Below are 27542 nucleotides of genomic sequence, written 5' to 3' on the forward strand. Positions count from 1 at the left end.
GCAGAGAATATTTCCAGAACCACGATGTTTTCCCCCACTTTTTTTTGGTGGAATATTTCAGCTAAATATTACATCAAAGGCATTCCACAGGCAAAATTTTCCCTGCTTAAGCACTTTTTCCAGCTTTTCCTTTACCTGAGATGTTTTGAATATGCAGAGCTGAGTTTCCACCTTAGTTCTGAGCCCACAGAAGGAAACCAGCTGATAAATACTTAATAATGACCTAATAAATCCTGGCTGTGCAGTGTTTTGGGGGTTTGATCTGCAGGAAGAAAGGGAATGTGGTTTTTTTTGGGACATCAGGAGGGAGTTGTGTCATTCCTGGCCTGGATGGGGAAGGATTTTTGTGAGGAAAAAAAGGGAATAAATCAGTGTGAGCATAGAGAGTGGGCTGGGTGTTGGTCTGAGGGGAGATGGGATTGGGGATTAGTGGGATCAGGGATTGTTTGGATTGGGGGTTGATGGGATCAGGGTTTGTTTGGATCAGAGTTTGATGGGATCAGGGGTTGATGGGATCAGGGATTGTTGGCATCAGCAGTTGTTTGGATCAGGCTTTGATGGGATCAGGATTTGTTGGGATCAGGGTTGATGGGATCAGAGTTGATGGGTTCAGGCTTTGTTGGGATCAGGGATTGTTGGGATCAGGCTTTGATGGGATCCGGGTTTGTTGGGATCAGGGTTTGATGGGATCAGGGTTTGTTGAGATCAGGATTTGTTGGGATCAGGGTTGATGGGATCAGAGTTTATGGGTTCAGGGTTTGTTGGGATCAGGGATTGTTGGGATCAGGGATTGTTGGGATCAGGGATTGATGGGATCAGGGATTGTTGGCATCAGCAGTTGTTTGGATCAGGCTTTGATGGGATCAGGATTTGTTGGGATCAGGCTTGATGGGATCAGAGTTGATGGGTTCAGGGTTTGTTAGGATCAGGGATTGTTGGGATCAGGGTTTGTTGAGATCAGGATTTGTTGGGATCAGGGTTGATGGGATCAGAGTTGATGGGTTCAGGCTTTGTTGGGATCAGGGATTGTTGGGATCAGGGATTGTTGGGATCAGGGTTTCATGGCCCCACTCCTCACAGAGAATCCCTCCATTTTTACCACCCGGCTGTAAAACACCAACTTAGCCATTTTTACCTCCTCCCACTTCCATCCCAAGCTCATCCCTCCTCCCTCCCCCGGAAAGGCCCTCCCCGGTGCTGAGTGTCCCCGTTTGTGTCCCCAGCCAGGATGTGTGACACGTACCTGCGCGGGCCCAGCGGGGTCATCACGTCGCCCAACTACCCCGTGCAGTACGACAACAACGCCTACTGCGTGTGGGTCATCACCGCCCTCAACCCCGCCAAGGTGAGCTGGGGGTGCTCAGCCTGCAGAAAACGAGACTCAGGGGTGCCCTCGTCACTGTGCACAGCTCCTGAAAGGTGCCTGGGCTCAGCTGGGCTGGGCTCTGCCTCCAGGAGCTGACAGAACCAGAGCACACAGCCTCCAGCTGCACCAAGGGGAAATATAGGTTGGATAGCAGGAAAAAAATTTTTACAGAAAGGGTGATAAAGTTCTGGAATGGCTGCCCAGGGAGATGGTGGAGTCACCATCCCTGGGTGTGTTTAATAAAGCCTGGATGTGGCTCTGCGTGCCAGGGTTGAGTTGAGCTGTTGGGGCTGGGCTGGACTCGATGATTTTGAAGGTCTCTTCCAACCTGGTCATTCTGGGAATTCTGTGAAGGTGGGTCCTCACCACCAGCTCAGGGCTGGGCAGTTCTGCAGCTCCAGGGAGAAAGGGTTTCTGGTGTTCTGTGGAATTCCAGGCTTGTATTTCATGGGATTCCAGGTCTGGGTTGGGAGGGATCTCAAAGAAGGGCAGGGACACTTTCACTATCCCAGGTTTCTCCACATTGGACACTTCCAGGGGCAGCCACAGCTTCTCGGGGAATTCCAGCCCAGCCCCTCCTCACCTTCCCAGAGAAGGGTTCAATCCCAATATCCCATCCAAACCTGCTCCTTTCAGTTCCAAGGCATTGAGGAGAATTGTTTTACCAGAGCCGTGAGAGGAGGAGATGAACAAAGGGGGTTCTTTGCCCTGATGTTTTATGGAACAAAAGTTGGAAGCTATTTGGATGCTGGGATGTGGTGGTGGAGTGTGTGTGCACAGCCAGACACAGCCAGAAACAGTCAGACAAATCCAGATCCTTCCAAATGCTTCCAGACAAATCCAGACACATCCAGAAACATCCAAACACATCCAGACCCTTCCAAACACATCCAGAAACATCCAGACAAAAATGCAAACACGTCCAGACACATCCAAACACACCCAGACAAATCCATGCATGTTCAGAGACATCCAGGCACATCCAGATATATCCAAACAAATCCAGACAATTCCAGACACATCCAAAAACCTCCAGACACATCCAGACACTTCCAAACACGTCCAAACTTCCAAATACTTCCAAACTCATCCAGACCCCTCCAAACTCATCCAGACACTTACAGACCCCTCCAAACACCTCCAAACATATCCAGTCACTTCCAAACACATCCAGAATCCTCCAGTGTCCCAGGTTGCTCCAAGCCCTGTCCACCTTGGCCCTGGACACTTCCAGGGATCCAGAGCCAGCCACAGCTTCTCTGGAAAGCTTTTCCAGCCTCTCTCAGCCTCACATTCGAGGTTTATTCAGCCCCCCAGGCTCAGTTTCTGTCCCCACACTGACTCTTCCCTGTGTTTCCCCAGCTGTCTTGAAATGCCTGACCTTCCCTCCCTGCTGAAGACTCGTTTTGTTAAGGGTTGTAATTAAAAGTGAGAGTAATTATTTGTAATCGAAGCCCCTTTGATATCTGGAGGGTGGGGAGGTGCCCGAGCAGCCCAGCTCATCAGGGAGGCTGTGCCAGGAATGCTGATTTTTCCCTTTTTATTTCCCCTTATCCAGCAGGATTTCAGCCCCCAGGGGCAGAGGAATGAGGTTTGGGTCTATCTCGTGTTATTTATGCAGTATTGTAAATTTATTCACATTTTTGCACTGGTTTGAATTTAAAAACAAGCCCTGTCTCTCCTTGTCATGAGCTGAGACTGGAAAAAGCTGTGAGGGCACCAAACACTGCCCTCAATTCAATTCCCACTGCCAGGGGAAAATGGACAGGGATTGATCTTTCCCAGGCCAGGGCAGTCACACCTGTACAAAAAGGAGATTGGAGTTGGTAAAATCCATTCATTTTAAGATTTCCCAGCTTGGATCAGCACAAGGAACTGCAGGTTCTGCTCCATCGTACACAGAAATATGGAAATTTTTGAGCTGTGAGAGGAGATCCCATTGCCTTCTCCTTTGAAATGATAAATAGTTTTAATTAATTCAATTAATGTCAGTTTTTGAGGGATTTTTTGGGGGGGGTTTATGTGTTTCAGTGTCATTTACAGAGAGGGGAAAACCTCTCCTGAAGCAGGGAAGAAAAGCAGCAACCCCTGTGGGAAGGTCACAGCTCTCCCTGCTTGTCCTGATCCTTTCCTAAATCCTAAAGGAGACTGGAATTGGTCAAATCCATTCATTTTAAGATCTCCCAACTCAGATCAGAGATTCCACAGCACAAGGAACTGCAGCTTCTGCTCTTTCATACACTGAAATATGGAAATCTGCCAGCTGTGAGAGGAGATCCCATTGCCTTCTCCTTTGAAATGATAAATGGCTTTAATTAATTCAATTAATGTCAATTTTTGAAGGGTTTTTTGGTTTTAGGTGTTTCACGGTGGAAGTTTTGATTTACAGGTTGGGAAAAGCCCTCCTGGAGCAGGGAGGGTTGGGAGAAAAGCACCAAATCCTTTGGGAAGGCCACAGCTCTCCCTGCCTTGTCCCTCAGGGATGATCCCAGCATTTCCCATTCCCAGCCTGGCTGAGGGAAGGATTGGGGATTAATTACTTCCAATAATTCCCATAAAATATTTTAAAACAATATTTTATAATCTTTCTTTGGTAATCTTTTCATGGACTCCAGTGGTCTTTGGGTCAGGTCCTGTTCCGTGGAGCTTTGGGAGAAGCAGGGACCTGAATTTAGAGGTCCCCTGCTGTATCTTTGGCAGAGAAAGAGCCTGAGATCCACTGAGCCCCAAAATCCCCTCCAAATTTGCAATTCTCCCCTCAAAACTGGGAACTTTGCATCCATAGAGCTGAGGCCTCAAATTGGGAATTTTTCCTCTGCAGAGGGGGGACATCAAACCTATTTGGGGGATATTCAGGGTTTTTTTAGCTGGGCCCTGGTTCCCTGGGAATTAATTCCAACCACAGTGGGAAAATAAATCACTGGGGAGCTGAGAAATGCATATGATAATTGGGGAATTTGCATAAAAGCTATTTCTGGCCCTTTTTGACATAATGGATGTTGCTGGTTGAGGTTTCCCCTGGGGTTGTTCCCACCTGGAGCCAAAAAAAAAGCCATGTCCAAAGTGATGGAGGGGAAAGGGGATGATTTATCCCAAATGGAGGTGGAAATTCTGGAGCCTGGGGGGCAGGGAAATGAGGAATGTGCTTGTAAAGCTTCAGGTCAGAACTGTACCAGCTGCTGTTCTCCTGGAGAGAATTATTGTGGATTTTTCTCCTCAGAGTGTGACTGAACTTCCAATGGCTTTGGAATCTGGAGTCCCATCCCATTTTCCTGGCTTTGCTGATTGCTCCTTGTCCCTTCAGCAGCTCCAGGTTTTGGGGTGCTGGTGGCTCCCTGGCTCTTTAATAAATCATTCAATAATTAAATTAATTACATTTCCAGCTTTCAGAGGGAAAATGAAAAAAAACAAACAAAAACCCAAACAAACAAAAAAAGAGAAAAAACCAAAACAAACAAAAAAACTTCACCAAAACAACAACAACAAAACCCCAAAACAAACAAAAAAAAAAAAAAAAAAACCCACCCCACAAAACAGGAAAACGGGTAAATAAATACAATATTCAGCATCCAAATCTTGTGCCACGAGGTTGAAGTCTTGAGCGTGCTAGGATGTAATTAGTTGTTTAATTAGGGTCAGAGTGCTGAGGATGCAGCTCCTTGAGTGGCTGAAGTAATGGTGTGTGCAGGTCTGCAGCTCGATGTTCTCTGGATTAATTACTTCATTCCAGCACTTCATGCTTTTGTAGCCTGCACAGGTTAATATTTGGGTACTAGACACAAATTAAAGTTGTCTGAAGCATCACCCGGGCTCCTGGTTCACCATCCTGGGGCTCTGGGGAAAAACCCCTCATTTCACAACAGCTAAAATCTCTACATTTCATTTTCTGTGCATTGAAAAATACCGTGCTCATCTGTAGGAAAGAAAACACAGGCCAGCTCAGCCTGAACTGTATAAACACATTTTTTTCTCTTATTTTTGGTTTGAACTTTGGGGTTTTTATCCCCCTGGGAATCCACACCTGCTCAGGTTTTGCAGGAGGTGCTGCTTATAAAAGCAAGGAAGGACAAGAACAAGATTTTGGGTTTCCTGGGCTTTGGTTCCTTGTCCCAAACTGAGGTGGGAAGTGGCCCCAGAGCTCTGTGGTCCTTGGCACTCCCCTGCCTTCTTCTCCCTTTTGACTTTCGGTGATTTTTGTGTTTTGTGAAGCAGCTGAAAGAAGCAGCAACCCACATTTGGGGATTTAATCTGTTAAAAGTCAGGAGATTTCTTGTATTTGCAAAGGTCTCGTGCATTTGAGTGGTTTTTGTGCTTTTTTTTTTTGGTCTTTTTGCTGGTCAGGTAAAGAATCCAAGAAACAAAACTCCATTGATTTCTGCTGATGGGGGATGTGAAACTCTTCTCTAATTTAATTAATCTCTTCTTTATCTCTTTGTTCTGCCTGTCCCAGGCTGGGTTAAGGACTCTGCCCCCTAAATTAGATTTGAAAAGCAGAGATTCCTAAAGCAGCTGAGAGCCTTGGAGCACCAACTTCCCTGGGAGTTCTGCTCCTAAATGATACAGAGAGGCTGCAAAAATCCAAAATTTGGGTGGAACGGGAGAGAAAGAACAGGGATCAGGGAAGTGAAAATGCTGAGGATTGTGTGTGCAGACAGCAGGAGAGAATTCTCTGACAATTCACATAAATCCATAAATCCTCTCCTGCTCTGACCACGAACCAGGAGAATTTCCTGAGCCACAAAGTAAAATACTCTGCATTTATAGCCAAACCCACCTCCAGAATTCCAGCTTTGGGGAGGGAAAGGGTGGGAAAAGGCTCGTGGAGATGCCAGCACACAAATATTGATATCAGTAAAGTCACATGGGCAAGCAGAAAAAAAAAGAAAAAAACAAACAACTTTTGGGAATGTTTTGGAGATTTTGATGCTCTTGGAAGCTGCTGCAGGATCCATGAGGAGGGCAGGGCTTGGTGCTAATTGATGAATGAATGGCGTTAATTGTGCCGTGTCTTTGGCAGGTGATCAAACTCACCTTCGAGGAATTCGAGCTGGAGAGAGGCTACGACACGCTGACGGTGGGGGATGGAGGCCAGGTCGGAGACCAGAAATCTGTGCTTTATGTGTGAGTACAATTCCCTCCTGTGGGAATGCACCTGGCCAGGTGGGGCCGCAAGGATCTGGTGGGTTTTGGGACTGGTTGTCACTCTGGGGACAGAAAACTATCCCCTCTGTGCTTCATGTGTGAGTACCAATTCATTCCTGCAGGAATGCACCTGGCCAGGTAGGGCTGCAGGGCTTGGCATGCAAGGATTGGTGGTTTTGGGGCTGGTTGTCACTTTGGGGACAGAAAACTGTCCCCTCTGAGTTTTATATGTGAGTCCCAATTCCCAGTTCCCTCCTGCAGGAATGCACCTGGCCAGGTGGGGCTGCAAGGATCTGGTGGGTTTTGGGGCTGGTTGTCACTTTAGGGACAGAAAATTGTCCCCTCTGAGTTTTATATGTGAGTACCAATTCCCTCCTGCGGGAATGCACCTGGCCAGGTGGGGCTGCAGAGACCCAGTGGGTTTTGGGGCTGGTTGTCACTTTGGGAACAGAAAATTGTCCCATCTGTGCTTTATGTGTGAGTACAATTTCCTCCTGCAGGAATGCACCTGGCCAGGTGGGGCTGAGGGCTTGGGATGCAGGGATGCAGTTGATTTCGGGGTTGGTTGTCACTTTGGGGACAGAAAACTGTCCCCTCTGTGCCTTATGTGTGAGTACCAATTCCCTCCTGCAGGAATGCACCTGGACAGATGGGGCTGAGGGCTTGGCATGCAAGGATTGGTGGCTCTGTGCTTCCCTCCCCCTCAGGGAGAGGCTGAGGCTCTCCAGGGAGCTGAGAAGAGCTGGGATCCAAAAGGAAAAGCGCCAGGAGCTGTTTGGATCTCTCTCTCTCTCTCCTGCTGCCATAATTTTGAGCTGTCAATCCAAGATCTTGGAGTGACATCCCCATCATTTCACACCCAGAGTGCATTTGGGGAAACGAGGCTTCTTCCAGGCTGGGATTTGGGATTTTTTTTGCATCCTTTTCTTGCAAATCTGATGTTCTGTGGGGGTTTCTTCAGCACAGGGAATGTGCAGATGGTCCTGCTTTCCCTCCAGGCTTCTCCTGCAAAGCTGCTGTGCTCTGGCATTTCTCTGATGGAGAAATTCATTGTATTTTATTGTATTTTCTCCTTCTTCCTCTTGTTTTTCCACGAGAAGCAGCCTCCCACTGCATTTTCACACATCAATATTTCTTTGTCTTTCCCAAACACCTTTTCCCTGAGGTTTTGTTTCTTCCCAGCACATGGACAGGGGTGATCCTTGGTCAGGAACCCCAGCTGGAATGTGAGGGTTGATCATTGCTCAGGTGTAATTCAGGTGTCCCAGAACATTTCACAGCTGCTTGGTCACAACCTGCAAATCCCTGCCGTGGCAGCAGTTTGGAAGAAATTCCTGACGTGATTTCCCATTCCAGCCCTTCTGGTTTGCCTAAAACCGATGAAGATTTTCCTTAGATTGGATTTTAACCACTCCTTGTTTTTTTCCCACTCTTTGTTATCTCCTCAGCATTTTGCTGATGCAAATTTGGAATATCTGAGATGCCTGGAATCTTTTCCCAGGAAGTTTCCAGTAAATTCCTGCTGCTAATCCTTCCAGGGATTTTTTTTATTATTATTAATAATCTGGGAGGATTAATTGAAACATAATGAAATGGGAGAGAGCTGTGAAGACCACAGTGCTAATTAACGTGCTTGAAAGTCCATGGATCACTTTTCCCAGAGTTTTCTGCCACTTTTAGCTGGAGTCACAGGTCAGGAATAATACCTGGATACAAAGTGAGGTTTCTTTGGAAGAATCAAAATGCAGAAACTCCTGTCAAAGGCAGTAATTCCAATTTCCTTCCTGCTCTTCACTTCTCCTTGGCTGTTGAGGAGCTCAGCCCTGCTGCCTTCCCAATCAAGGAATGCACTTGAGTGGAGCTGCAGAGCAGCAGATTCCACCCCAAACAGAGCTGGGAAGGACCATTTGTTTCCAGGCTCATTCCCATCCCTGGAAAACAGGAGCGGGGCAGATTGTGAGGTTCAGCTTCCTGACTTGCAGAAGGAATTTGATTTTCTGAAGTAACAAGCACCCAAATCAATCACCCAGCTTGTTAAAAGTGGGGTGGTAAAGGATGCAGAAAGCTTTGAAGCTCCTTTTCCTGGAGGTTTTTTCCTCTTGGAGTGTTCCTCATTCCTGCCTGGCTGCTGCTTTAATAAATAAACTCAGAATCAACAATAACACTCCTGAACATCTCTGGGATGCAAAACAGGCACTAAAACAACATCACTTCTTCATTTAACAGCACCCTGAGATCAATAAAATTCCTGCTGCGGGTCAGAGCAATCACGGAGCAGAGGCGGGGGCAGAGCTGGGAGAGCTTGGCTGGGACTGATTGCAGGAAAAACAAAAACCACTCCAGGTTCAGAGCCTGAGCATGGCTGCTGCAGGTGTCCCTGGGGTTTGAGAAGTCCCTGGCAGGGCGAGGAGAGGTCTGTGATGCCCAGGGTGGTCCCATTTCCCTGAGATCCTGCCCTGGAAAGGAGCTGGCACTCGGCAGGGAGAGGAGTTAATGTCACCTGCACTGGGTGGGTGACACAGCCCTGGGAGCTGCCACAGAATCCTGGAGGGGTTTGGGGTAGAAGGACCCCAAAATCCATCCAGTGCCACCCCTGCCATGGCAGGGACACCTTCCACTGTGCCAGGTGCTCCCAGCCCTGTCCAGTCTGGCCTTGGGCACTGCCAGGGATCCAGGGGCAGCCCCAGCTGCTCTGGGCACCTGTGCCAGGGCCTGCCCACCCTCACAGCCAGGAATTTCTCCCAAAAATCCCACCCAATTCTCCCCTTTTCCAGTTTGAAGTCATTCCCCCTTGTCCTGGCACCACAGCTCCTGGTGCTGAGTCCCTCTCCAGATCTCCTGCAGCTCCTGGCAGGTGCTCTGAGGGCTCCACTCAACCTTCCCTTCTCCAGGCTGAACATTCCCAACTCTCCCAGCCTGGATCCTGTCCCTTTATCAGCTTCACAGCCCTCCTCTGGCCTTGCTCCAACAATTCCCTGTCCCTTTTCTGTTGAGTTTACTTTTATCCAGGAGCCTTTCAAGAGCTGCTGTTGTAGCTGGGGCCAGGCCCAACCCAGAGCTGAGCACGGGCATGAATTTGGATTTATTTAAACCCTGCAGAAAACATAAAAAAACCCTCTCACCCCTCTCCACTTGCTCTTAATTTCTGAATTTCTCGCAGATAATACCTCAGCAGAAACAGGATAATCACAACATTAAACACAGGCAACACAAGAGCCCTGCTCCTGGAATAATCATCCTGCCCACACAAATGCTGCTGCTGTTTCCAGGAGCACAGGGAAGGGAGGGAGCTGAGCTCCATCTGCCTGTGCAAAAGATGCTCCTGTGGCTGGGGGATAAAGCTCTAAAGCTGTGTTGAACCACCACGAGGTGATTAATCCCGGAGGCTGAATGAGCCTCATTAACAGGGAGAGATCAGTGACATTTCCCTCCCCTGGGAGGATTCTGAGGGGAAGGCAGAGCCCTGATCCTGCCGGGATTAGTGGCACTTCTCAAGGGCTCACGGGGTTGTTCAGCACATTTGGAGCTCGTGCTTTGTCTGCTGGGTGCTTTTTTGCCTTTTTTTTTTTTTTTTTTTTTTTTTTTTTTTTTTTTTTCTTTTTGAGCCTTGTAGAAACTTCTCTCAGGGCAGCAATGGGTGGAAAGTCATTTTCTGTGCCACTGGAAACTGCTGCGAGGGCAGTTCAGAGGATTCAGTCAGGGCACAGTTTGGCTTCTGGGAATTTGATTTGTTTGCCTGATGTTTTGCCTCAGCGAGCAGGGAAACGATTCCTTTTGCTGCTGGGTGATCTGTTCCAATAAGAGCAGTGAATTGTAATTATTGCACTGAGGGTGGTGGGGGAAGATTCAGCATGGGGGTAGAACGCCGAACACGAGAGGACTGAAAATCTCCCAGTTTTTGGGGTGATTCTTAATTAGTTTGGCATTTCCCTTCTCCTGCAGCGCCCTTTATTTGAGAACGAGTAAATCTGAGGCTGCTTCGAGGCTGTTGATTTGTTTTTATTATTTATTTTTGCAGCCTGACGGGCACCACGGTCCCTGACCTCATCGTCAGCACCCAGCACCAGATGTGGCTCCTCTTCCAGACCGACAGCGTCAGCAACCTGCTGGGCTTCAAAGCCACCTACGAAGGTAGCCCAGGCTCCCCCTGCCCAATTCCCCCTTTCCCAAAGCATCAGGGACCAGCTGGGTGCAGGGATTTGGGGGAAAAAGGGAACTCCTCTAAATAAATCAAAGCTGGGTGCAAGGATTTGGGAGAAAAAGGGAGCTCCTCTAAATAAATCAAAGCTGGGTGCAAGGATTTGGGGGGAAAAGGGAGCTCCTCTAAATAAATCAAAGCTCTGTAAGATTTTTTTTCCTTAAGAGTTTCCTTTTTTTCCTTAAGAGGTTCCTTTCCTCTATTTTTCCTTAAGAGTTTCTCCTGGGTGGGGGCTGTCCCGTTGCCATTTCAGGTGTTTTATTTGGAAAAAAGTTGGGAATTTTCAGCTGACAGCAACAGACTGTGCCTGTGGGAGGGGATGGGATGGGGAATCCGTGGTTCCAGCAGATCACTGGTGTCAGCTGCTGTAAGCTGGGACTAGGCTGGGCTGTTTCAGGTGAAATCAAAGTTAATATTGGGATTTTTTCAAAGAAACTCCCACAATGCAGCAAGATGGGAGTGCTCAAGTCTGGCCTAAGGTTTGTTGTTGTCAGGTGTTGGTAAAAATAGGGAAATTGTGAGGGAAAATCTCCCTGAGAGGTGCTGGAAATGCCCAGTGGGAGCATTCAGCTCTGGATTTTCCAGCCCCAAATGTACATTTTTCATTTTAAAGGTGTTTCTTTGGCTGTCCTGTTTGCAGCCTCTGTGAATCAGTTGGGTCTCATTTCAGCTCTGGCTCCTTGATTTTCCCCAAGATCACTCCCAAATCTCCATCCCCAACTTTCAGCTTCCCAAACAGATTTTTTTTTCATTTAATGAACAATAATTCTGGATTTTCCAGTGCTTGGCAGAAGGAGTTTGGATTAAGCTCCACTTTCCTGGAGAATCCTTTCCTTCCTCCCCAATGCACAGAGCTGAGGGAAATGCTGAAATTTTTGGGATCCTCGGGCTTCTCTTCTCCCTCTTTTCCTTTAATCCTGGGTGATTTGTTGGGAAAACTTCCCCTGGAGCTGGTGCCTTCCACATCCATCAGATATTCCTGTAGAATTCCCAGCCCATTGTAACAGCTGGGATAAAGGAATCCTTCAGGCCACATTTTTCAGAAGTTCCTGAGAAATTTAGGATTGATTAAAGAAGATCCAGACTCCCATCATTTCCTCCTTCTGAGGGATATTCCCCTATTTGGACTCAAAAAAAACCCCATTATTTCTACTGATGAACCTGAGTTTATGCCAAGCAATAGCATAAAAATAATTGAATTTTATAAATTCCTGTGGTAAGAACAGAAACATCTCAACATGAAAAAAAACCCCACCAAAAACCAGAACGAAGCCAAATTGTAATTCAGCGTTGCATTGTTTTAATAGAAAGTGAGAATTTCAAATTAAAACCAGATTTATGGGCGCTCCCACACTAATTTAATTTGGATTTCTGCTGGAATTGGGAAGGAGCTGACTCAGGTCTGAGCCCCCTGCTGCAGGCAGGGGATGATTAAAGGCTGTTTATTGTCGGGGGAGTGCTGAGCAAGGCTTTGGCTGTGGAGAGCTGCAATTCAACCCCACGGTGCTAAAGAGGCTTAGGAGCTCTGCAGGGCTGGAGCTGGAGATTTCCTCCCCTGCCCTTTGTGCTTTTAATCAAACTTTTTCATCTTACCACAGGAATTGATACAATTGATTTACTTTTATGCTATTGCTTGGAATAAACTCCAGTTCTTCAGCAGAAGAAATAAAGATTTTTTTTTTCTTTTTTCAAACTTTGCTGGGATGAGCTGCTGCTTCCTGCAGCTCTTTTGCCAATTATCCAGGTGGGAATCCAGCCCTGGGTTTATTTTTTTAGGTTCTGCATCTCCTGCCCCTCTGTTTTGTTGGTGTTGGGGTCTCTCAGGAGGCCAAGGGGTTTCCATCCCTCCTGCTCTGCTTTCCCATGAAATTAAATGTGAATTTAATGGCTTGAGTTTGTCACAAAGCAGGAGCCACAGAAGGGCTTGGAGCTCGTGCTGAGCTGAGCTGAGCTCTGCCAGGATCCTGTTCCTGGTGTTTAAGCCTGGCCCAAGGCTCAGGACAGGCTGTGATGATGCTGATCCTAACAAAGCCAGGCCCAGTGCTGCACTTGCTCTGCTGCTTTTGGGTGGCAGGGAGAGGCAGGAAGGGATTTTTCCTTTTAGTTCATCCCCCTCCTTGTTGTGTTTCCTCCATTTTTTCCTCCTTCAGGGAATCCCAGACCAGTTTGGGTTGGAAGGGGCCTTAAAGCCCATCCTGTTCCATCCCATGGGGTCAGAACCAGAGAATCCTTTGGGCTGGAATGAGATAAAAACGTGATCATTTTTATTCATTCTTGGGGGCAAAAACTAAAAAGCAGCAGAAACACCCTGGTCTTGATTCCTCCAAATTCCTACCTGACATCATTAGCTTTAATTAATTAAGCCAAGGTCATTTAAGCACAAAATCCTGTGTGAGAGGTAAAATATTTTCCTGGGTATTTCCTGACTGGGGGTGACATTTGTGGGCTTTCCTCAGTCTCACAAATCCTTCATCCCTTCCAGAAACCAGAGTTTGACTTGCTGGCAGCTCCAAAAATCCTCATTTTCCCTCAAAAACGAGGCAGGCAAGAGCAGGAACTCCCAGGGAGGAGCAGCCTGGATTTGGGGAGGCTGCAGGAGTCTTTTTTCTCATTCCTCACCCCATTTCCCACCCACCACCCTCAGCCAAACAGCACAAAGAGCTCTGCAAAATTCCTGCTGCCACATCTTCCCTCAGAAAACGCCGTTTTGTCAAAAATTTCCTCCTGTATGAATAATATTTGATGGAGAAAGCTGTGAAAGATTCATGTCAACTTGTTTCCTTTCAATAATGTCAAAACACTTGGTTTGGATGTTCTTGTTTAGTTTTGGCTTTTATTATTCTAATGTGGAAATGATTTTACTTTAAACATTCATCAGGAGGAATGTTTCAATCTTATTGAAGTAACATGTTTTGATATTTTTGAATCACTCCTTTTTTTTTTTTTTAATGGAACTTCTGCGCTGCTAAATATTTGATAGATTTTACTCCCTACACAAAGAAATGCAGGAACCAGGGGATTTTTCTCAGGTCAGAAAATGGAATTTCTGAATAAATTCCATTTCCTGACCTCTGTATGGTGATGAAACCTGTGAGCTGTTCACAAGGAGAGGGTGGGAACTGAGAGCCCTAATTCCTCATTTTCCTCCCATTTTTAACCCCCTGATTTGAGCTGGAGTTGTGCAGAGTGACAGGAATGGGTGAAGAGGGAGGAGACCCTTGAGTGTTGCCTTTATTCTCTCTCACCCAAAGGTCAAAATGCTCTGATTTTACCTCACTTGGCTGCATTTTTTCCAAGCTCCTGATGCCCTCAGCACGTCCTGATTTTACTGATGCTGCACATTCCCAGCTCCCTTTGGAATTACAGCTCTGGAACCTCTGCTTTTCCCTAAGCTGGAGCTGCTTGGTGCAGAATTCCTGTGATTCCCATCCCTGCAGAGCCACCAGCCCAAGCTGAGGGAAACATTTGGGGCTGGCTCTGGGATTTTGGCATCTCTGACCCTTCTGGGGAAGCTCCTGTGACCCTCAGGGGGACGGGGCTGCCACGGCTCAGGCAGGAATTTTCTGAGTCCGTGTGTGGAGGAATTTTGGGGCTGCCGGGATGGGAATTTTATGTCCATTTGTGGACGAGTTTTGGGGCTGCCACAATGGAAATATTTTTGTGTCTGTGTGTAGAATTTTGGGGCTGCCAGGATGGGAATTTCTTGTGTGTATGTGTGGGATTTTAGGGATGCCACAATGGGAATTTTTTGTGTCCGTGTGTGGAGGAGTTTTGGGGCTGCCACAATGGGAATTTTTTATGTCCATATGTGGAATTTTAGGGCTGCCAGGATGGGAATTTTTTGTGTCTATGTGTGGAGTTTTGGGGCTGCCAGGATGGGAATTTTATGTCCATTTGTGGACGAGTTTTGGGGCTGCCACAATGGGAATTTTTTGTGTCTGTTTGTGGAGGAGTTTTGGGGCTGCCACGATGGGAACTTCTTGTGTCTGTGTGTGGAATTTTGGGGCTGCCAGGATGGGGTCAGGCAGGAATTTTTTATGTCCATTTGTGGAGGAGTTTTGGGGCTGCCACAATGGGAATTTTTTTGTGTCTGTGTGTGGAATTTTGGGGCTGCCAGGATGGGGTCAGGCAGGAATTTTTTATGTCCATTTGTGGAGGAGTTTTGGGGCTGCCACGATGGGAACTTCTTGTGTCTGTGTGTGGAATTTTGGGACTGCCAGAATGGGAAGTTTTATGTCCATTTGTGGAGGAGTTTTGGGGCTGCCACGATGGGAACTTCTTGTGTCTGTGTGTGGAATTTTGGGACTGCCAGAATGGGAAGTTTTATGTCCATTTGTGGAGGAGTTTTGGGGCTGCCACGATGGGAACTTCTTGTGTCTGTGTGTGGAATTTTGGGACTGCCAGAATGGGAAGTTTTATGTCCATTTGTGGAGGAGTTTTGGGGCTGCCACGATGGGAACTTCTTGTGTCTGTGTGTGGAATTTTGGGACTGCCAGAATGGGAAGTTTTATGTCCATTTGTGGAGGAGTTTTGGGGCTGCCACGATGGGAACTTCTTGTGTCTGTGTGTGGAATTTTGGGACTGCCAGAATGGGAAGTTTTATGTCCATTTGTGGAGGAGTTTTGGGGCTGCCACGATGGGAACTTCTTGTGTCTGTGTGTGGAATTTTGGGACTGCCAGAATGGGAAGTTTTATGTCCTTTTGTGTCCATGTGTGGAATTTTGGGGCTGCCAGGATGGGGTCAGGCAAGAATTTTTTATGTCCATTTGTGGAGGAGTTTTGGGGCTGCCACAATGGGAATTTTTTGTGTCTGTTTGTGGAGGAGTTTTGGGGCTGCCACGATGGGAACTTCTTGTGTCTGTGTGTGGAATTTTGGGACTGCCAGAATGGGAAGTTTTATGTCCATTTGTGGAGGAGTTTTGGGGCTGCCATGATGGGAATTTTTTGTGTCCATATGTGGAATTTTGGGGCTGCCAGGATGGGAAGTTTTATGTCCATTTGTGGAAGAGTTTTGGGGCTGCCAAGATGGGAATTTTTTGTGTCTGTGTGTGGAATTTTGGGGCTGCCAGAATGGGGTCAGGCAGGAATTTTTTATGTCCATTTGTGGAGGAGTTTTGGGGCTGCCACGATGGGAACTTTTTGGTACAGTTTGGGCTGGGAGGTGAATCCTCACTTGCTCCATGTCCTCAGGGGTGGCTGGAGTGAGGTGTGTTGGTGTCACAGAGTCCTGGCATGGTTTGGATCACACAGGACCTCAAAGCCCACCCCAATCCATGGGCAGGGACACCTCCCACTGCCCCAGGGTGCTCCAGCCTGGCCTGGGAGACACTGCCAGGGATGGGGAATCATCACCAAATGCCAGCAGCCAGAGGGATCCCAGGACATCCACAGCTCCTTCCCCAGGCACCCAGCCCTGGGGACACTGGGGGGACACTGGGGGGACACTGGAAATGAAGCCCCTGCAGTTCCCAGGGCTTGCTCACTGCATTTCCAGGTTCCAGGGTGTGGGAGGGAAGGGGTAAAACAGCCATGGGTGTTCTGAGTGGCAGCAGGGAGCGTCCCCAGCCCCCGGGTCCCTGTCAAACACGCTGATGAATGTTCCAGATCCACTCCTCCCATCCCAGCTCGTTGCTGTTCCTTGAGTTTTCCAGCTGAATTTTCATTTCATGCTAGGCACTGTTGGCCTTGTGCGTTTCTGAGGGGAGGAATGAACAGTTCAGTGCAGCTTTAACACCCAAAATTTTCATTTCCCATCCCTAATATGCAAGTGCAGCTCCTAAACAGTTGGATTTGGAAAGTGTGCAGGAAGATCCGTAAATCCTGGCAAAGTGCTTTCACTGAGAGGCAAAAAACGCAGCCTGTTTCATGAAAACTTTTAATATTAATTTATGTTAAATTATTTTGGAGATGCTTCATTAGCTAGCAGTGAGTTTTCAGCTCGAGATGCAGCAGAAGCTCCGTGACTTCTGCTCAAAATACACCTGGATGTGGAGTTGCCTGGAGCCAGAATAATAATGAGGGTGCTTGTTGTTATTCCAGCCAAATTGGGATATTAGAGGGAGTCATGCAAATCTCAGCTCCCATGATTTGCCTCTGTAAAGGAAGTGTCATAAAAGAGATTTCCAATTTGGTGCAAGAAATTGGAAGCGGGGAGGAAGAGACAGCGAGACTGATCAGAGATGATGGGGATAAAAACCAGAGGATTGGGAGAGGAGTGTGGAGCGGATAAATAATGTGGGAACACTCAGGAGAAATGAAGTTTTTGGGGATAAAAACCAGAGGATTGGGAGAGGAGTGTGGAGCGGATAAATAATGTGGGAACACTCAGGAGGAATGAAGGAATGAAGTTTTTGGGGATAAAAACCAGAGGATTGGGAGAGGAGTGTGGAGCGGATAAATAATGTGGGAACACTCAGGAGGAATGAAGTTTTTGGGGATAAAAACCAGAGGATTGGGAGAGGAGTGTGGGGCAGATAAATAATGTGGGAACACTAAGGAGGAATGAAGAAGTTTTTGGAGCTAAAAAACAGGATTGGGAGAGGAGAGGAACGTAAAGAGATAAATAATGTGGGAATACTCCAAAGGAATGAAGTTTTTGGGGATAAATCCAGAGGATTGGGAGAGGACAGGAGTGAGGAGCAGATAAATAATGTGGGAACACTCAGGAGGAATGAAGGAATGAAGTTTTTGGGGATAAAAACCAGAGGACTGGGAGAGGAGAAGCGTGTGGGGCAGATAAATAATCACTCAGGAGGAATACAGAAGTTTTTGGAGCTAATAGTGATGCAGGGCAGGGAGCCATTTGGAAATGGGATTGAGGGAAGCAGGAGATAACAGGGAGTTGTACCTGGGGTTTATTTGGAGTCCAAATGCACACACAGAGAGAGGGGGAGATTAACTCTGTGTTAAGGGGACAAGGCAGGAATGGGATTTAGGAGAGAATCAGGGTTGGGATGCCACAACCTGTGGGGGCTGCACCAGCTGGGCCTCAGCCCCTTCCCCACACCCAAATTCTCTCTTCCAGCTCCTTCCCCATACCTAAATCCTGTGTTTTCTCTTCCAGCCCCTTCCCTACAGTCAAATTCTCTCTCCTCCAGCCCCTTCCCCACATCCAAATCCTGTGTTTTCTCTCTTCCAGCCCTTCCCTACACCCAAACTCTCTCTTCCAACCTCTTCCCCACACCCAGATCCTGTGTTTTCTCTCTTCCAACCCCTTCCCACACTCAAATTGTGTGTTCTTTCTGTTCCAGCCCCTTACCTACACCCAAAATCTTTCTTCCAACCCTTCCCCACTCCCAAGCCATTCTCTCTCCTCCAGCCCCTTCCCCGCTCCCAAGCCGTTCTCTCTCCTCCAGCCCCTTCCACACCCCAAACCCTGTGTTCTCTCTCCTCCAGCCCCTTCCCAAGCCAAGCCCTGTGTTCTCTCTCTCCCAGCCCCTTCCCCACACCCAAATTCTGTGTTCTCTCTCTTCCAGCCCCTTTCCACACCCAAACCCTGTGTTTTCTCTCTTCCAACCTCTTTCCCACACCCAAATTCTCTGTTCTCTCTTCCAGGCCTTTCCGTACACCCAAATTCTCTCTTCCAACACCTTCCCACACCCCAAACCCTGTGTTCTCTCTCCTCCAGCCCTTCCCTACACCCACATTCTCTCTTCCAACCCCTTCCCACACCCCAAGCCCTGTGTTCTCTCTCCTCCAGCCCCTTCCTAAGCCAAACCCTGTGTTTTCTCTCTCTTCCAGCCCCTTTCCACACCCAAGCCCTGTGTTCTCTCTCCTCCAGCCCCTTCCCAGGCCAAACCCTGTGTTTTCTCTCTCTCCCAGCCCCTTCCCCACACCCAAACCCTGTGTTCTCTCTCTCCCAGCCCCTTCCCACACCCAAACCCTGTGTTCTCTCTCCTCCAGCCCCTTCCCCAGCCAAGCCCTGTGCTCTTTTTTCCAGAGATCGACCAGGGCAGCTGTGGCGATCCCGGCGTCCCCGCCTTCGGCCGCAGAGACGGCTCCGGCTTCCGCCACGGGGACACCCTGCACTTCGAGTGCCAGCCTGCCTTCGAGCTGAAGGGCCACAAGAGCATCACCTGCCAAAAGAGCAGCCAGTGGTCTGCTCAGAAACCTGTGTGTGTTTGTAAGTGGGCCAGCAGCTCCAGAGCAGCGCCCTGTGTCCTCCCTGAGGGGACGCCGAGGTGCTGGCGCCTGCCCAGTGTCACCTTCTGCCAGCTTGGGGACAGGTTTGGGCTCTTCCCTGGGCTGAGCAGGGGAGATTTGGGCTCTGCTGGGCTCCCCCTGCCTTGTCCTGAGGGAAAATCAGCCCTTGGTGGCCAGCATAGGCAGGACACAGCCAAATTCCAGATTTTAACCTGGATTCTGTTTGCAGAGAAAGTTTTGGGCTCTACTGGGCACTCCCTACCTTGTCCTGAAGGAAAATCAGCCCTTGGTGGCCAGCACAGGCAGAACATGGCCAAATTCCAGATTTAAACCTGGGTTCTCTTTGTAAAGAAAAATTTAGGCTGTGCTGGTCTTCCCTGCCTTGTCCTGAGGGAAAATCAAGTCCTTGGTGGCCAGCACAGACAGGACAGGGCCAAATCCACAATTTAACCCTGGATTCTGGTTTTGGCCCCTCATTTTTCCCTCATGATCCAGCCCTCTCCAGGCTCCCTCCTGCTGGGCCTCGGCTTTGCATTTGTTGCCCAAGTTCTCAGCAGGTTTGGGATGCTCTGCTCTCTGTGGTTGCTCAGGATCACATTTTGGGGTGGACGTGGGAGTTCCTGCACAGTCCCCATGGGGTTTTAATGCTGTCCTCTGTAGATATGTTGGGCAGTTTTTTTATTGCCCTGACAGGACCTTCCTGCAGGAGTTTTCCCCAGAGTTTTCCCTCTCTTTTCCCCAGCTGGTGATAACCTCACTCTTCTTTTTATCTCCTTTTCTACTTTGTTGGCTCTGTTAAAATCTGGGCCTTGGAGCAGGGGAGTGAGGCTGAGCCTGAAAAAAGCAGGAGAGGAAAATGCCAGCCCCTTCCCCAGCCAAGCCCTGTGCTCTTTTTTCCAGAGATCGACCAGGGCAGCTGTGGCGATCCCGGCGTCCCCGCCTTCGGCCGCAGAGACGGCTCCGGCTTCCGCCACGGGGACACCCTGCACTTCGAGTGCCAGCCTGCCTTCGAGCTGAAGGGCCACAAGAGCATCACCTGCCAAAAGAGCAGCCAGTGGTCTGCTCAGAAACCTGTGTGTGTTTGTAAGTGGGCCAGCAGCTCCAGAGCAGCGCCCTGTGTCCTCCCTGAGGGGACGCCGAGGTGCTGGCGCCTGCCCAGTGTCACCTTCTGCCAGCTTGGGGACAGGTTTGGGCTCTTCCCTGGGCTGAGCAGGGGAGATTTGGGCTCTGCTGGGCTCCCCCTGCCTTGTCCTGAGGGAAAATCAGCCCTTGGTGGCCAGCACAGACAGGATATGGCCATATTCCAGATTCCTAGGGTCTCTTTGTAGAGAAAGTTTTGGGCTCTACTGGGCACTCCCTACCTTGTCCTGAAGGAAAATCAGCCCTTGGTGGCCAGCACAGACAGGACACAGCCAAATTCCAGATTTAAACATGGATTCTCTTTGCAGAGAGAGATTTGGGCTGTGCTGGGCTTTCCCTTCCCTTCCCTGAGGGAAAATCAGCCCTTGGTGGACAGGACAGCAAATTCCAGATTTAAACCTGGGTTCTCTTTGTAGACAGAAATTTAGGCTGTGCTGGTCTTCCCTGCCTTGTCCTGAGGGAAAATCAAGTCCTTGGTGGCCAGCACAGACAGGACAGGGTGAAATTCAATATTTAAATATGGATTCTCTTTGCAGAGAGGGATTTGGGCTGGGCTGGGCTCTCTTCCTGAAGGATGATCAGCCCTTGGTGACCAGCACAGACAGGACAGGGCCAAATCTACAATTGAAACCTGGATTCTGTTTGCAAAGAAAGTTTTGGGCTATGTTGGGCACTCCCTGCCTTGTCCTGAAGGAAAATCAGTCCTTGGTGACCGGGTTTGGGATGCTCTGCTCTCTGTGGTTGCTCAGGATCACATTTTGGGGTGGACGTGGGAGTTCCTGCACAGTCCCCATGGGGTTTTAATGCTGTCCTCTGTAGATATGTTGGGCACTCCCTGCCTTGTCCTGAAGGAAAATCAGTCCTTGGTGACCGGTACAGACAGGACACAGTAAATTCCAGATTTTAATCTGGGTTCTGTTTGGGAAGTGGGATTTGGGCTGTGCTGGGCTCTCCCTTCCCTTCCCTGAGGGAAAATCAGCCCTTGGTGGCCAGCACAGACAGAACATGGCCAAATTCCAGATTTAAACCTGGGTTCTCTTTGTAGAGAGAAATTTAGGCTGTGCTGGTCTTCCCTGCCTTGTCCTGAGGGAAAATCAGTCCTTGGTGGCCAGCACAGACAGGACAGGGCCAAATCCACAATTTAACCCTGGATTCTGGTTTTGGCCCCTCATTTTTCCCTCATGATCCGGCCCTCTCCAGGCTCCCTCCTGCTGGGCCTTGGCTTTGCATTTGTTGCCCAAGTTCTCAGCATGTTTGGGATGTTCTGCTCTCTGTAGTGGCTCAGGATCACATTTTGGGGTGGAAATGGGAGTTCCTGCACAGTCCCCATGGGGTTTTAATGCTGTCCTCTGTAGATATGTTGGGCAGTTTTTTTATTGCCCTGACAGGACCTTCCTGCAGGAGTTTTCCCCAGAGTTTTCCCTCTCTTTTCCCCAGCTGGTGATAACCTCACTCTTCTTTTTATCTCCTTTTCTACTTTGTTGGCTCTGTTAAAATCTGGGCCTTGGAGCAGGGGAGTGAGGCTGAGCCTGAAAAAAACAGGAGAGGAAAATGCAGCTGAGGGAGGGGAGAATGGAGAGGGAGAAAGCAAAAATGTTGTTTTTAGAAGTGCAGGTGCCAAACTGGGGGGGAATTCCAGTGGAAATGTGGTGTGGCAGGAGCTGATCCATAAAAAGGATGGAGCTGGGAGGGGAAAACCAGATCCTGCAGAGCTGGATGAGGGTCTGGAGTGTGGTAATCACATATCCTCTGAACAGAGAGAGAGATAATTCTGCCAGGATTTTCCTGGGAAGCTGTAAGAAACTTAGAGAAAAGAATTCTCTATTTCTGTAAGCATTGTTTATAATTATATTTCTCCAAAGTACACTGTTCATAACTCACCAATAATATAAAAAGTTTTCACTTTGAGACCAATCAGGTCTGAATTTAGCGAGTCAGACTATAAAAATCACACCTTTTCCTAATAAACAATTCTGTTCTGGAGGAGCTGGGAGAGAACTGGGGGTCGTGGAGAAGGGGGAGAACCAGTTTGAAGCCAGTGCCTTTCTTTTCAAACACTGATTTAAGCTCAGAGAAATGCCTGGGGAAGGGAAGCAATTCCTCTGAGTGCTGCCTTTTCCAGCTGAACTTAGAGAAAAGAATTCTCTCTTTCTGTAAGCATTGTTTATAAATATAGTTCTCCAAAGTACACTATTCATAACTCACCAATAATATAAAAAGTTTTCACTTTGAGACCAATCAGGTCTGAATTTAGCGAGTCAGACTATAAAAATCACACCTTTTCCTAATAAACAATTCTGTTCTGGAGGAGCTGGGAGAGAACTGGGGGTCGTGGAGAAGGGGGAGAACCAGTTTGAAGCCAGTGCCTTTCTTTTCAAACAGTGATTTAAGCTCAGAGAAATGCCTGGGGAAGGGAAGCAATTCCTCTGAGTGCTGCCTTTTCCAGCTGCCATCCCTCCCTTCCTGTTTGGCTTTTTCTCTTTGTAAGCAAATCAGCTGGAGGTGCTGCTGAGGAAATAAAATATTGGAGTTTTTCCTGATTGTCTGAGGGGTGGGAAGTGTTAGACTGGTTCTGTGCTGGTTTTTCCTTTTAATTTCTTGGAATTTCAGGTGACTTTGGACAAGTTGGTGTGGTTGAGGCTCGTGCTGAGAGTTTGGAGTGAGAATAAACCTGTGGTTTGTGCTCAGGGCAACAGAACTGGGTTACAGCAGACTAGAAAGGAGATTTTTGGTAAAATAGGATTATTGATACTGATCAAATCGAGCCCCATCCATTCAAAGCATAGCAGGAGTCTTTCAGTTCAAATAATTCCAGTGTGATCTGTTCTCTGTGGCTCTGGGGATATTTATGGATCAATGAGACAATGTGCAGGCAGTGGGAAAAATACCTCACAGACCCCTCCTGACCTTCACTCCTGATTTCTTGTGCAGCAGGAGGGGTCACAGGACAAAATGTCTGAATTCCAGGTGGGAAATGTTGGGAGACCATCAGATGTGAGGGGGGAAATGAGGGAACCCTTTGCTTCTGTGAAATTTGGGGTCTGGGGGGTTGTTTCTTTGAAATTTGGGTGTTGGGGGGGTTTGTTCCTGTGGGATTTGGGAATCTGGTTGGTTTTGGGGTGTCTGGGGGTGTGTTCCTCTTAAATATGGGTGTTTGATTCTGTAAAATATCAGTGTCTGTTTCTGTACAATTTAGGTGTCTGGATGTTTGTTTCTGTCCAATTTGGGTGTCAGGGTACCTGTTCCTGTACTTTGTGGATGTCTGGGTGTTCATTTCTGTACAATTTGGGTGTCTGGGTGTTCATTTCTGTACAATTTGGGTGTCTGGGTGTTCATTTCTGTACAATTTGAGTGTCTGCATGGCTGTTTCTGTGCAGTTGTGTGTATCTGGGTGCTTGTTCCTGTTCCATTTGCGTGTCTGGGTGTCTGTTCCTGTTCAATGTGGGTGTTTGAGTGTTTATTTCTGTGCAATTTGGGTATCTGGGTGTCAGTTTCTATGAGATTTGGATGGCTGGGTGTCTTTTCCTGTTCAATGTGAGCGCCTGAATGTTTTTTCCCTGTTAAATTCGGGTGTCTGGGTGTCTGTTCCTGTTAAATTTGGATGGCTGGGTGTTTGCTTCTGCAAAATGTGGGTGTCTTGAGTGTTTATTTCTGTACAATTCAGGTGTCTGACTGTCTGTTCCTCTTCACTCTGGGTGTCTGAGTGTTTATTTCTCTACAATTCGGGTATCTGGGTGTTTATATCTTACAGTTTGGGTGTCTTTCTGCACAATTTGGGTGTCTGGGTGTTTATTTCTGTACAGTCTGGGTGTCTTTCTGTACAATTTGAGTGTCTGGCTGTGGGTGATGGCTGAAATTCTTCTCTCTGTCCTGCACCATCTTGCACTGCTTGAACCAGCTCCATAATTCTGTTGTTGTCTTTGAAAATGGCATTTCCAGGGTTGGGGAGTGTGGTGTCTGTCACAGGCCAGGGCAGTTCCATACCCAGAACTCAATTTTGGCCAGAATTTGTTCCTTTTTCTCAGCAAAACTCGGGGTGGGGGAGGCATTGGATAAATGGAAATTGGAAAACCCTTGTGCTCCCTTAGCTGAGGTTTGTGCTCTGATTTGGCGACAGAATATCCTGTGGCTGAGGAGATTATTCCGTTTATAAATGGAGAATCAGCTCCACAATTCCAGCTCTGGAGCTGCTGACACTGAGGATGGAGATGTGGTGAGGGAGAGGGACATCCCAGAGCTGCCAAAACCTCCAGATCCAGGGTGGGAATTGCTGTTCAAACATCCTCGTGTGGAGTAGAGAAAAAACCCCCTCATTTTCTGATTTTGTTTGCAGTGGGAGGCCCCCAAAATTCACTTCACAAGGTTTATTTGACAGAAAGAGCAGGGCCCTGGTGCTCCTGGGGGGGTTCTGCAGTGAAAGAGTCTTTCAAGGATCTTTGTTCTTTCCTTCCCTGCTCCTCCCACCTTTCCCAAATTTTCATCCTGCATTTTTCTCTGGGTGCTTGACCCATGCCAGGCAGCGCCGTCCTGTTCCGTGGGGGATGATTGTGGCACTTGGAGTGACAATAAATGCCATTGTCACCACCTGGGGCAGTAGAGGCAGAGCTCCTGCCTTGGTTTAGGTGCCCTCTGCCAGTTCTGGGAGAGTCACTCCAGAATTTCTGCTGCAGCTTCAGTTTGTTGGGATCAGACTTGGAAAATCCAGGTTTTCTGGACCCGCCTCGTGTCTGGCAGGGAATGAAATGGTGGGGGAGTAAAAGGAGGGGATTTGTGCCCAAGAAATCCCCAGGAGGGGAGGGTCTGCACTGACCCCAGCAGGGTTGGGTTGGCTGGCGTCGCTCAGCAGAGTTTTGGGATTCATGTGGTCATTCCTGGGAAAGTTTGGGGATAAATCTGGGAAAGTTTGAATGGATTGGGAGCAAACACATTCATTTCTGGAAATGTTTGGGTTTGAGATTCATGTGGTCATTCCTGGCAGTGTTTGAATGGATTTGGGGCAAATCTGTTCATTCCTGGGAATGTTTGACTTGGATTGGGATTAATGGGGTCATTCCTGGGAATGTTTGAATGGAACATGTTCATTCCTGGGAATGTTTGATTGGGTTTGGGACTCATGTGGTCATTTCTAGGAATGTTTGAATGGATTTGGGATAAATCTGTTCATTCCTGGGAATGTTTGATTGGGTTTGGGATTGATGTGGTCATTTCTAGGAATGTTTGAATGGAGCACATTCATTTCTGGAAATGTTTGGTTTGTGGTCATTCCTGGGAAGGTTTGGGGATAAATCTGAGAATGTTTGAGTGGATCGGGAGCAAACACATTCATTTCTGGAAATGTTTGGGTTTGAGATTCATGTGGTCGTTCCTGGGAATGTTTTGAATGGATTTGGGGTAAATCTGTTCATTCCTGGGAATGTTTGACTGGGTTTGGGATTAGTGTGGTTGTTCTGGGAATGTTTGAATGGAACATGTTCATTCCTGGGAATGTTTGATTGGATTTGGGACTCGTGGTCATTTCTAGGAATGTTTGAATGGATTTGGGATAAATCTGTTCATTCCTGGGAATGTTTGATTGGGTTTGGGACTCATGTGGTCATTTCTAGGAATGTTTGAATGGATTTGGGATAAATCTGTTCATTCCTGGTTTGAGATTCATGTGGTCATTCCTGGCAGTGTTTGAATGGATTTGGGGCAAATCTGTTCATTCCTGGGAATGTTTGACTTGGATTGGGATTAATGGGGTCATTCCTGGGAATGTTTGAATGGAACATGTTCATTCCTGGGAATGTTTGATTGGGTTTGGGACTCATGTGGTCATTTCTAGGAATGTTTGAATGGATTTGGGATAAATCTGTTCATTCCTGGGAATGTTTGATTGGGTTTGGGATTGATGTGGTCATTTCTAGGAATGTTTGAATGGAGCACATTAATTTCTGGAAATGTTTGAATTGGTTTGTGGTCATTCCTGGGAAGGTTTGGGGATAAATCTGAGAATGTTTGAGTGGATTGGGAGCAAACACATTCATTTCTGGAAATGTTTGGGTTTGAGATTCATGTGGTCGTTCCTGGGAATGTTTTGAATGGATTTGGGGTAAATCTGTTCATTCCTGGGAATGTTTGACTGGGTTTGGGATTAGTGTGGTTGTTCTGGGAATGTTTGAATGGAACATGTTCATTCCTGGGAATGTTTGATTGGATTTGGGACTCGTGGTCATTTCTAGGAATGTTTGAATGGATTTGGGATAAATCTGTTCATTCCTGGGAATGTTTGATTGGGTTTGGGACTCGTGGTCATCCCTGGGAGTGTTTGAATGGATTGAAGATAAACATGTTCACTTCTGGGAATGTTTGAATGGATTGGGAGCAAATATATTCATTCCTGGCAGTGTTTGATTCCATTTGGGGATAAATCTGTTCATTTCTGGGAGCGTTTGGGTTTGGGGATAAACGTGTTCATTTCTGGTTGGTTTTGAGTGGATTGGGGACAAATGTGTTCATTCCTGGGAATGTGTGAGGGGTTTTGGGATAAATGTTTTTGTTCCTGGGTTTGTTTGTTCACACGTGTTTGTTCCTGGGAATATTTGAGTGGATTGGGAACAAATGTGTTCATGGATTTGGGATAAATGTATTCATTGCTGGGTATATTTTAATGGATTTGGGATAAATGTGTTCATTAACATCCCAGTTATTCCTGCCAAAAATATCTGCCACAGGGAAGTGGTGGCTGCCCAGAAATGTCCCCCTGGCCCTGAGGGACAGTCCCATCCCACCTGCAGGAGCTGGATGCAGCACTTGGCAGAGGAGGGAGGAGCGCAGGGTGGGTGAACGGCAGCACCACCAGGCTTTTTTTGGGCCAAAAAAAATGGCCACAAACTTCCACCTTCTTGTAGCCACTGCAAAAATTCCCAAGGGAGTCTGCTGGGAGAGGAAGAGTTCTGTTGGAAATCATGGGAACTCGGGAGGGAAAGGTGCAGAAGCCTTGGAGCATGTCCCAGGAGCAGATGGCTGCAGGATCCCTGGCAGGAGCAGCCCAGCCCTGTCCCAGTGGGGATCAGCAGCTCCCAGTAAGTTTTAAAAAACTTCAGCTCCTTCCCAAAGCCAGTCCCTGCTCCTGCTGGAGTGGGTGGCAGTGAAACCTGCTCTTCCCTGCACATCTATTTTAAATTCAGTGATATTTTCCTCAAGATTTGGTTCACAAAACCTGCCTGGTTTTCATTCTTCTCCTCATACCTGCAGTCCCACCCCCGGACTGAGCTGGGTTTTGTTGGTCTGAAATAACAAAACCCTCCCAGTTAATTTTGCTCCAAACTCCTTCCCTCACCTCCCACTTGCCCTGTGGTGTCACAGGGTTTTCAGGAGGAAAAGGCACCATGAGATGCAGATTTTTTTTTTTTTTCTCCTGCTGAAAACTCCCGCCTGATCCATGTTCACATCCATGTCCCTCTCCCAAGAGCCAAGGAGCTGCTCCTTCATTGTTTCAGAGGCAGAATCCTGGTGGTGCTTGTGATAACCTGAACAAATCGCTGTGCTGGTTCATTCGTGCCGTGCTTTCGC

At 47.8% G+C, this 27542-nt stretch overlaps 1 protein-coding gene across 1 annotated transcript in view; it reads left to right on the plus strand.

Moving 5' to 3' along the window:
* CSMD2 (CUB and Sushi multiple domains 2) overlaps positions 1-27542 on the plus strand; it is a 241716-nt gene that overhangs the window by 116714 nt on the left and 97460 nt on the right. The window contains exons 9-12 of the mRNA XM_041479143.1: positions 1224-1345; positions 6384-6487; positions 10527-10639; positions 18646-18828. Coding sequence (XP_041335077.1) covers positions 1224-1345; positions 6384-6487; positions 10527-10639; positions 18646-18828 — 522 coding nt within the window. The remainder of the gene's footprint in view (positions 1-1223; positions 1346-6383; positions 6488-10526; positions 10640-18645; positions 18829-27542) is intronic.

This window comes from Pyrgilauda ruficollis, unplaced genomic scaffold (assembly GCF_017590135.1).
Source record: "Pyrgilauda ruficollis isolate IOZ18807 unplaced genomic scaffold, ASM1759013v1 scaffold48, whole genome shotgun sequence".
Classification (NCBI taxonomy): domain Eukaryota; kingdom Metazoa; phylum Chordata; class Aves; order Passeriformes; family Passeridae; genus Pyrgilauda; species Pyrgilauda ruficollis.